General features: G+C 58.5%; 1 protein-coding gene across 1 annotated transcript; it reads left to right on the forward strand.

Annotated features, from left to right (window-relative positions):
- Positions 1-219: 219 nt before the first annotated feature.
- On the forward strand, positions 220-8,096 carry NCKIPSD (NCK interacting protein with SH3 domain). The gene is made up of 13 exons (XM_058678894.1): positions 220-487; positions 2,236-2,345; positions 2,454-2,658; positions 2,789-2,879; positions 3,070-3,551; positions 4,310-4,480; positions 4,692-4,778; positions 4,894-5,032; positions 5,130-5,210; positions 5,346-5,474; positions 5,561-5,653; positions 5,773-5,945; positions 7,231-8,096. The coding sequence occupies exons 1-13, from the start codon at positions 317-319 to the stop codon at positions 7,432-7,434; spliced, it is 2,136 nt and encodes a 711-aa protein (XP_058534877.1). The 5' UTR covers positions 220-316; the 3' UTR covers positions 7,435-8,096.
- The last annotated feature ends 2,684 nt before the right edge of the window (positions 8,097-10,780 follow it).

Consider the following 10,780-nt stretch of genomic DNA (forward strand, 5'->3'; position numbering starts at 1 on the left):
GAAAAGGGAGCGGAGAGCTGTGCGGAGGGCCGGGACCAGGTTCGGTAGTGGTCCGGGGATGCAGAGCTGAAGGGGCGCATAGCGGAGGAATCCCTCAACTGCCGCGCCCCGCCCCGTGGAGCCGCCAGGGGGCGCCGCGCCCCACGGAGAGGGCTCACACCCGCGAGGCGGGGCTGCGGCGGGCGGGAGCGCGCGCGCAAGCGCCGTGGGTCACGGGGCGGGCCGAGCGCGGCGCGGCGCGGCGCTCCCGGCCCGGCGTCCTGGCTCTGCAGCTCCCTGCCGCTTCCGCGGCACCGGCGCGGCCCGGCCCGGCCCCATGTACCGAGCACTGTATGCGTTCCGCTCGGCGGAGCCCAATGCGCTGGCGTTCGCTGCGGGCGAGACCTTTCTGGTGCTGGAACGCAGCAGTACGCACTGGTGGCTGGCGGCGCGGGCGCGCAGCGGCGAGACAGGCTACGTGCCACCCGCCTACCTGCATCGCCTGCAGGTGAGTGTGCCCCTCCTCGGCCCTGCCTCCATGGCCCCTGCGACTGGACCCTTTCTCAGGTCCTGCAGAATGGGACGCAGGAAGCCCAGGAGCACTGGTGGGACCGAGGCCGGGACTTGGAGCAGACAGGAAGTTTGCCATCCTGACCCTTCTTGAGATGCATGGCGGAATGACGACGGCAGATCCCAAACAGCAACATCAGTGCGAAAGGCCAGGAACCTCAGAGCAGAATTTGAGAGCTAGACCCTGTCTGCAACTCCCATCCCACCAAATGGAGACCCCAGACCCTTAAAAGGCCCTTTCCCGGGGTCCTACCTCATGGTTTCCCCCGTCAAACCTCTAACCTGGAGCTAAACCTCCACTTGAAACCTGGGTCACCTTGCCACCACCTGTTTCCCTAACCAGCCTCCCAGTCCCCAACCTCACTTGGACCCTGGAGCCACAAACACCCTCATTCCACCAGGTGACCGCTCACCCCTCCCCGGTGACACTGTCACCCCACCCGGCTGCCAACCTCAGGCCCCGACTTCCTCCCTCCAGAAGCAGCAAGCTCCATCCCTGCTGGTCCCCAGCATGGATCCCGGCAGCTTCCCCTGGCGGCCCATGGCCCCATTTCCTGCCAGTCGATGCTGCAGTCCCAGTTCCCCCTCTGGGGTGATGGGGCACGGTCCTGACACCTCCAACCCCATCACATCCCCAGCCTTGAGGGAACATGCATACACACACAGATGCTGTCCCTGTCCCAGTCCCAGCCGAGGACAGAAATAACTGGATAAATTGGGAAGTGTCATCTGGTCTGGCCTGAGGGGCTGGGCCCTGCCAGGGCCTTGGGGATTCCTCTCAGACCCTCAGCCTGAGCCCATTGAGCATGCCAGGGGCTGGGTTGGGGGCATCTTTGGGGACAGCCCTGCCCCTTCCCCTGCATGTTATCGTCCGTCAGCTCTGTCGTCTGCTTTGCCCTCCCTGGGCTGTCTTGTGTCTCGCTGGTGTCTCCCAGTGGCTCTGCTCCTACTGTTTGCTTTTCCAGACTCCCCCACTCTGTCCTTCTCTGCCTGCGTCTCCTCTGTCTCTGCCCCACACTCTCTCCCCACTATGTTGCTGTGCACTGGCACAGCCCGTACCTCCAGGAGCACATTTGGCCCGGTTCCCCTGGGTCCTGTGTAGCCTGGAGGGGCCCATAGCTGCAACCCCCACACTGTTGCCCCGTACTGAGGTGGGAACCAGGTCCCTTTCCATGCCACCACAGAACCGCTTCCTACGGCAGCTTGGGAAGAGGGTGCGGGCTAGCAGCAGGCAATGGGAGGGAGGGGAAATCTCTCCAGCCTGTTTTCATCCACCACGGCCTACAGTGGACCCCTTGAGGCCAGATCGTTTTGGGGGTGGGGGAAGTGCCCTTGGCTTTGTGAAGGATCAGCAAGCCCCCAGGGGATTCCACACACAGCAAGCCTGCTGCCTGGCTATAGCCCCAATGCCAGCCAAGCCCAGAGATAGACCCAAGCTGGGGCTCCCCAGATGTATCCGCTTTGAACCTCTGAGTTAGCTTAGGTTCTGGGTACCCACATGAGGGCTACCCTGTGTACCACCCCCTTCATGGTGCCATTTGTAAGCCCTGGTGTACAGTCTCATACCACTTCCTGTCTTCATGCCTGGCCTTCAGTCACTTTGTCCCTGGGCCCTGGCTTCCTGCTTGGGCGCAACACTCCTCACTGAGACCCTCAGTCTGACTGCCCCCCATCTGCACTCCCCAGGGTGTGGACCAGGATGTCCTCCAAGCCATCGATCGGGCCATCGAGGCTGTGCACAACACGGCCATGCGGGATGGCGGCAAGTACAGTCTGGAGCAGCGCGGCGTCCTCCAGTGAGTGCGCACGCGTGTGGAGGCCAGGGCAGGCCGCGTAGGGGGCTGTGCTGGGGGTGGAGGAAATAAGTGAGGGCCTCCCCCAGAGTCTTCCTGACTCTCTGGCAGGAAACTGATCCACCACCGGAAAGAGACCTTGTCTCGCAGAGGCCCCTCAGCTGCCAGCACCACAGGCATGACCCCGTCCACCAGTGACCACCATTTGGATGCTGCGGCTGCCCGGCAGCCCAATGGGATGTGTCGAGCCGGCTTTGAGCGGCAGCACAGCCTGCCCAGCTCTGAACATCTCGGGCCAGACGGAGGCCTCTACCAGGTGAGGGCCTCCTGGGGAGGGAAGGGGTGCAGCTTCCAGCTCCAAACATCCATTGGGGTCAGCCCATGCCTAGAGCTGGGGTGCCCTGGCTGCCTGTCCCCACCCTCAACTCCAGCTTCTGTCTTTCCAGATCCCACCCCAGCCACGCCGGGCAGCACCCACCACACCGCCCCCACCTGTGAAGCGCCGGGACCGAGACGCCCTGGTGGTCTCCGGGAGTGGTGAGAAGGCGGGGCTGGAGGGCTTGGGCTGGGATGCCCAGTGCTTGGACTGGCTTTGCTGTCTGCATCAGGTAGACAAGGCTTGAATGAAGACAGGGCCGCCACAGGCATGGTGGGATGGACAGGATCCAGCAGTGTTGAGGGATGAGCTGGGGGCTACCCTAGCGCAGCCTCACTTTCTTCCCTCTAGGTGGTCGCAACGCCACACCGTGTGGGAGTAGTTGTGCATCTAGTGGCTCCTCAGCCAGCAGTGCCTCCGTGGACACACTTTGCACTGGCTCCAGCCCATCTGAGCTGGGCCCCAGCTGCTCCCCGACGCCCCCACCCGTGCCCCGCCGAGCAGCCCATACCACCATCTCCCAGCCCCAGCCTACACCCTCCAAGGCACCATCCCCCGAGCCCACTGCTGCTGAGGAGGTGGCTGCTGGCCCCAGATCAAGTCCTGAACCCCTGGAGGTGCCAGGTCCCGCAGAGGAGAAGGCAACAATGGCTGAAGTGACAGTGCCAGGGAGCATCGGGGCGGAGCTGATGGAGCTGGTGCGGAGAAACACAGGCCTGAGCCATGAGCTTTGCCGCGTAGCCATCGGCGTGGTGGTGGGTCACATCCAGGCTGCCGTGCCGGCCAGCTCGCCCATCATGGAACAGGTCCTCCTCTCGCTGGTGGAGGGAAAGGTGAGGTGGGCAGCCTGGCCAAGGGCAACCCCCACCCCATGTCCATGGTGGTCTAGCCCTGGGGGAGACATGCATTGGCCCATCTCTAGGTCTGGGCTTTCCTCGTGCTGGGCACTGTTGGCATTTGAGGAGCAAAAGAAAAGGAGGGACGAAACGTGTTCAGCTGGATGCAGGCTGCAAAGTGGGAGAGAGGTTGGCTCCTTGCAGGAAGTAGGAGAAAGCCAGAGCTGGTAGGCCACAGGGAGGAGGAGGAATGACCTGGGCAGGGCCAGGAGGAGGCCACATTGGGCAAGAGTGATAGTCAGGGCTTGGCAACCTTGGCAGTGGAGGACACAGGAGCTGTGGTGGAGGCCAGGGTACCCATGTGGGTGAGAGTGTACAGAATGTAGGTATCAGGGGGTGGGCAAGGTTTTTTGCCCAGGTTGGGCTGTTGTCCAGGAGCAGGGCAGGGGACAGGGACTCACACAGCACAAAGGTCCCACAGAGAGTTCTCAGGCTGGGCGCAGTGGGCCGGCCAGTTTGCCTGTGCTGCTGGGTACAGCTGCAGTGCCTGGTGGGCAGGGCTGGTGGTCCAGGAGGGGAGGGAAATGTTGGGTTCCCAACCCTCACATCCACAACCCTGCCCTGGGGAAGTGATCAAAACATGCGTGTGGGCACTATAGGACTTGAGCTAAAAGAAGGCCGGGGTTAAGAGTGGGGGCTTCCTGGAGGGAGTGTCGGGGCCCCTCCTCCTCACCCTGCCTCCTTCCCTCCCCCAGGACCTGAGCTCAGCGCTGCCCTCAGGGCAAGTATGTCATGACCAGCAGAGGCTGGAGGTGATCTTCGCTGACCTGGCCCGGCACAAGGATGACGCGCAACAGCGAAGCTGGGCGCTCTATGAGGACGAGAGTGTCATCCGTTGCTACCTGGAGGAACTGCTGCACATCCTGGTACTATGGGGTGGGAGGAGCCACTGCACATCCTGGTACTATGGGGTGGGAGGAGCCACTGCACATCCTGATGTGTGGAGGAGCCACTGCACATCCTGAGCCTGTCCTGGCCATGCCTTGGCCATGCCTTGGAGGAGTCTTAGGGACACACAGCTACCCCTCCTCCCCGGGACCGCCTGCTCAGCTCCCTTGCTCCACCCTTCCTCTGCAGACAGATGCTGACCCCGAAGTCTGTAAGAAGATGTGCAAGAAAAATGAGTTTGAGTCTGTTCTGGCCTTGGTAGCCTATTACCAAATGGTGCGTGTGTGCAAGACCAAGGGGAGGGCGGTGTGCAGGGGTGTCCCATGCCAGGGTTGTTGGGGGGCGGGAAGGAGGGTGTTCCGGGCACTGAGCCTCTCGGTATCCTGGCCAGGAACACCGGGCATCTCTGCGGCTGCTGCTGCTCAAGTGCTTCGGAGCTATGTGCAGCCTGGACGCAGCCATCATCTCCACACTCGTGTCCTCTGTGCTGCCCGTGGAGCTGGCCCGGGACATGCAGACGGACACCCAGGGTGAGGTTGGAGGGTGGGCATGGTGGGGGCTAGGTGGGGCATCCTGCCAGGCTCTGGAGCTCTGACCACATCCCCTGTCCACTCTGCTCCCGCCTAGACCACCAGAAACTCTGCTACTCGGCACTCATCCTGGCCATGGTCTTCTCCATGGGGGAAGCCGTGCCTTATGCACACTATGGTGAGCATGCAGATGGCTGACCTTGGCCTAGGTGGGGCAGGGTGGAGGGCAGGGGTAGGGTGTTCCTGAGACCCATAAGCGGAGGGCTGTTGCTGGGAGGAGAGGACACTGCTGACATCCGCGTGCCCCTCCCAGAGCACCTAGGCACCCCCTTTGCCCAGTTTTTGCTGAGTATCATTGAGGATGGCCTGCCCATGGACACAACGGAGCAGCTGCCAGATCTCTGTGTGAATCTGCTGCTGGCACTCAACCTGCACCTGCCAGGTGCGCGCAGGGCCTGGCTGGGTGGGGGTAGCTGACCACACCAGGGTCAGCCCATGTCCTCATGTCTACACCACATCCTTCCTCAGCCCCTGAGCAGAATGTCATCATGGCTGCCCTGAGCAAGCATGCCAACGTCAAGATCTTCTCTGAGAAGCTGCTGTTGCTGCTGAACCGAGGGGGTGAGGAGGGCCTGGGCACCGCACAGGGACTGTGCCTCACCGCCCTCTGAGGGTGACTCCAGGAGGCCACCAAGGGCTGTCCTGACCACCCCCTCCCCCTGTGACTGCCACCTCCTCAGATGACCCCGTGCGCATCTTCACCCATGAGCCGCAGCCGCCACACTCCATCCTCAAGTTCCTACAGGACGTGTTCAGCAGCTCCGCCACGGCAGCCATCTTCTACCACACGGACATGATGGCGCTTATTGACATCACAGTGCGGCACATTGCCGACCTGTCACCCGGGGACAAGGTGCCTGGAGATGGCTGCGCTCGGGAGGGGGACTTCATGGGAACTGGAGCCTGGGGAGTGAGAGAGGCCACCTGGAAACCAAGCAGGGAGGGGGCCCAGCCAGTAAGGAAGGGGCAAGTGGTAGGAAAAGCAGCTGGCAGCAGAAGGCCCAGGGGGCAGCCAGGTCTGGAGGTGGATGTGGCGGAGGGGAAGATGGACAGGCTAGGGAAAGGGGTGTGTTTCCAGTGTGTTGGGATGGAGGAGCTACCCCTGGTGGTGTACAGCTCTTGTGAGTGGGAGCAGACAGGATGGGGTTCATTAGGGGAGATGGGCTAGGTTGCAAAGAGTGAAAGACGGGAGCTGCAGGTGCATGTGCTGAGCCGGGGACGAGTGAGACATGATTGCTGAGAGGAGGAAGAGGGCTAGAGTTGGTGGCATAGCCAGGGCTGGGAGACAGAAGCAGGGGCCATGGTACTGCCAGGGAGCCTGGGCCCAGCAGGCAGCTCTGGGCCTCCCCAGAGCCCTCCTGTCTATTTGAGGTTGGTGGAAATGAATGCAGTTGTGGCTCACTTGCAGTTCTGTGCATTCTGTGGCTTCGACCCTGGTGTGAAAGGCAGACACGTCACTCGGGTCCAGCTTCTAGGGTTGGCAGTTAGCATGGTGAAGCTGCTGAGCGGAGGCTTGGATATCAATCCCTCTAATCAGAGGGACATGGAGGAGAGCAGAGGCATGGCTGGGGTCAGGTCAAGGTGGGGGAAGTGTCATGTCCCGGAAGTATTGCTGGGACTGACACAGGACCTAGGGGGCATAAAGATGGCCCAGGCTTGGGGGAGGCGCGGGCATGCACAGGTGGGGAGCAAGAAGCCTCCTGGGGTCACGCTCTGCTCTCGCCGTGAGTGCTATTTGTCAGGATTGAGAGTGGAGGAAGCTTTCCTCTGGGGAGGATGAAGGGCCACGACCCATGAGGTGAATGTTCCAATTGGAGGTCCCCAGGAAGTGACTCATTGATGGGACGTTCTGTTTGGGAGAGCTCAGGGCAAGAAGGCTGAGGGTGCTCAGCTGAGTGCCTGAGTGCCCCCACTTGGAAGAGTGAGCAGGGCTTCCCCAAGTGTAGCCACACTCTGGGACTGTCTGCAGCCAAAGGATGTACCAGCTGCTGCCCCGGCCACTGGGGTGGGCTGGTTCTAAGCCATGTCCATTCCAGGCACCAGGGATGTAGCTTGGCTGTCTGGGTGGCATAGGCTGCCCCACAGCCAGCCAACCTGGTGCATGCGTGGGATGTCTGAGCTGGCTGTTCTTCCCACAGCTGCGCATGGAGTACCTCTCCCTGATGCATGCCGTGGTCCGCTCCACGCCCTACCTGCAGCACCGCCACCGGCTATCAGACCTGCAGGCTACATTACGGCGCATCCTGACCGAGGAGGAGGCCTCACCCCAGTGCCAGATGGATCGGATGATCGTCCGGGAGATGTGCAAGGAGTTCCCGGTGCTGGGCGAGGGCCCCGGCTAGCAGCTCCCTCCTCTCCTGCCATCCCTGCAGCCCCGGTCAGGGTACAGGGCATCCAGGGGCTTGGCCCTCTGAACGTTTTGCACTGACAGAGGATGGGGTGAAGTGGGGACAGGGAGGCAGAGCAGGGACCTGAGACCTGAGAAGGGTGTCCCCACCTAAAGAAGAGCTCATGGTGCGAGGGGCCAAGTGTAGGATTGAGGACCGTGGTCTGGGAGCAACACCGGGGCAAGCTGAAGCCCTTCTAATCCCCTGGTAGGCTGCCTCTTCAGCATGCCCCCCATCCCTGCGCATACTCAGTCCCGCTGCTGCCCCTCCCTACCCTACCTGGTGAGGGGAAGCACCTCCCACCAGCTCTGTTTTTTGCCTTAGCTTTGCAGTGAGTGATGCTCACGGGTCCCTACCTTCAGGGGACGTGGGGAAAGAAGGGGGTGTCACTGTCCCCCCCCACCCCGCTCCCACCCCTAGAGGCCTTGGCCAAACTGCTTCTTTGAAAGTGGGATTTTAGAGACAGGCCATCTGTCCTGTCATGCAATGGGATGGTACTGGTGCCAAAGCCAACGACAGTATCTGTTTTTGCTGTGAAAAACACAGACCGAAAGCCATGTGTATTTTCTGATGTGCTGCAGCTCACCTTAGGAAATAAATCACAGGCGTCTACAGGCTCCCCTGTGTGATGCTCATGGGGGGTAGGAGCCCCTGACCCCTCCCTCAACCTCCATTCACCAGCCCCAGGAGACCACTGCCTCTACTCCGAGCTGCCATGTCCCCAGGGGTGCAGTACTTCCCTGCGTCTGCACCTGCAACCTTTGCCCCATCTTCTCTGCTCTGACCACCACCCCTTCTCTCCTGGTGAACCTCCCAAGGGAGGGTGACTCAGTCGGAAGCCTGGTCCACCTGGGAAGCAGTGGGAATTCACTTCCTTCCTCTAGGATGCACACAGGGCAGTGCTGTGCCAGCAGCAGGAAGCCTGGCCCATGGCAGCACCCATGTCAGGGATGCAGATTACCAACACAACCCCAGGCTGGGTCCTTGCAACCAGCACCAGGTGCAGGGTCTCACCACACAAGATTACAGCTACCAGGGACCCCTCTGGCTGCCTGGCAGGATAGTAGATGTGGGTTAGGGCTGGGCAGGAGAAAGGGCAATGAGAGAGCATAAACACCCTCAGGAAAGGGGATTGGATGGGATCAAGGAAGAGCACCTGAAATTCAGAGTCAGCAATGACAGCTAGAAATAGATGCCTGAAGGTATTGGTGTACCTCCAGGGTGTGTGCCAGCCCATGGCTGTGTGTGCGGTGGCCCAGGCTGAGGAGCAGAGTCAAGGACATCCACCTACTCTAATGACTGTGGTGCTAAACCTGTAGAAACAACCTGTCTTCTATGGATGATCAACATTATGGAAAATACAAAGTATGACTTCATGAATTGGGACATTGAAGATGCCAAGGTCACCACCAGCAGGGGAAGAGATACAGTGCAAACAGATACAGCTGGGGGAGGGGTGGACGAGACCAGCCCCCTCCCTGCCGCAGATGCCAGTTTGAGTCCAGGGTGTGCCACTTCCTATTTTTTTTTTTAAAGATTTACTTTTATTGGAAAGTCATATTTACAGAGAGGAGAGAGAGAAGATCTTTTATCCATAGGTTCATTCCCCAAATGGCCACAATGGTCAGGAACAACTTCTGGATCTCTCACGCAGGTGCAGGGGCTAAGGCTTTGGATCATCACTCTACTGCTTTCCCAGGCCACAGGCAGGGAGCTAAATGGAAAGTGGAGCAGCCAAGACATGAACCAGAACCCATATGGAATCCTAGCGATTGCAAGGTGAGGATTTAGCCACCAGGCTATCTCACCAGGTCCACTGCTCCACTTCTAATTTGGCTACCTGCTGTTATACCGAGGACGAGGGCCAAGAATGGCCCACTTCTTGCTGCCCATGTGGGAGACCTGGATGAAGTAGGGAGCAAACCAGCAAGGGAAGATTGCTCTTTCAAATTGATAAATAAATCATTAAAGTTTTTTTTTTTTTTAAATGGTGCCTGGGGCTAGAAACCAGTTCCTCTGATGTGACATGTGGCATCTGTGCCTATTCCAGACCTGGACTCCACAGACATCAGTTCTGCCTCTTTTTGGACTGTCCACTGGCAGAATCGTACACTGTAACCCCCTGTGTCTGGCTTTTCTCATTTACTCTTCGGAGACTGACCTCATTGTGTGTACTTGCACTCTGTTCACAGGGTGGCAAGGGACACACTTTCACCTGTCCATCCACTGATGATGACCCAGTGCCTTCCATTCTTGGAGTGCTACCCAGGGCATTGTTGCAGGAGTCTCGCTGCTGGTCCTATGCTTGTTTGGGTGGGTGGCGGTTATTCCCAGTTGTGGAATTTGCATTCACAGGGAGATACTGTCAGAGTTTTCCAAAGCAACTGATCCCATGCAGACTGCTCTCGTCTTTTCCAAAATATGGCTTGTGGGTCATTCTTACATTCTGTTATGGTAGAAAGTAGCGACATGTATTTTCCAGTTTATTCTTTGCCAATGATTTTTTTTTCTTTCTTCTTTTTTTTTTGCTAGTAAACTTTTTGCTAGTTTACCAGCCATTTGGGGTGTTCTTTTGTGAAGTTTCTGCTCACAGCTTTTCCCCATAAATCCACTGATTTATCAACCATTTGTTGATTGTGGTATTTTGAATACATGGGCCTTTTGGGTGTTTTTTTTTTTAATCCTACAATATCTTTTTTAAAAACGATTTATTTATTTATTTATTGTTGGAAAGTCAGATTTACAGAAAGAAGGAGAGACAGAGATCTTCCATCCGCTGGCTCACTCCCCAAGTGGTCGCAACTGCCAGGACTGAGCCAATCCAAAGCCAGAAGCCAGGAGCTTCTTCCAGGTCTCCCACATGACTGCAGGATCCCTAGGCCTTGGGCTGTCTTTTATTACTTTCCCAGGCCCCAAGCAGAGAGCTGGAAGGAAATGGAGCAACCGGGATATGAACCAGCACCTATATAGTATCTCAGCATATGCAAGGTGAGCTGCTAGGATACAGCACCAGGTCCCCTACAATATCTTTTTTTTTTTTAGATTCTTTTTTATTGAAAGGTAGATTTACAGAGAAGGAAATAAAGGTCTTCTGTCTGCTGGCAACTCTATCCAGACCTGATGAAGCAGTGGGTAGGGATCTCATCTGTTTTAATTCTGAATGTGTAGCCATTGGGAAACCAGCACTAGGTGTTACAAAGTCCATCCTGGGACAGGCAGTGTCGGTTAGAAGGCTCCTGGGGATGCCCACACGGTGGTCTTCCTGAGGGTAAAGACAGGGCCGGGGCCTGAAGTGGAGGCT

This window comes from Ochotona princeps, chromosome 21, assembly GCF_030435755.1.
Source record: "Ochotona princeps isolate mOchPri1 chromosome 21, mOchPri1.hap1, whole genome shotgun sequence".
Lineage (NCBI taxonomy): Eukaryota > Metazoa > Chordata > Mammalia > Lagomorpha > Ochotonidae > Ochotona > Ochotona princeps.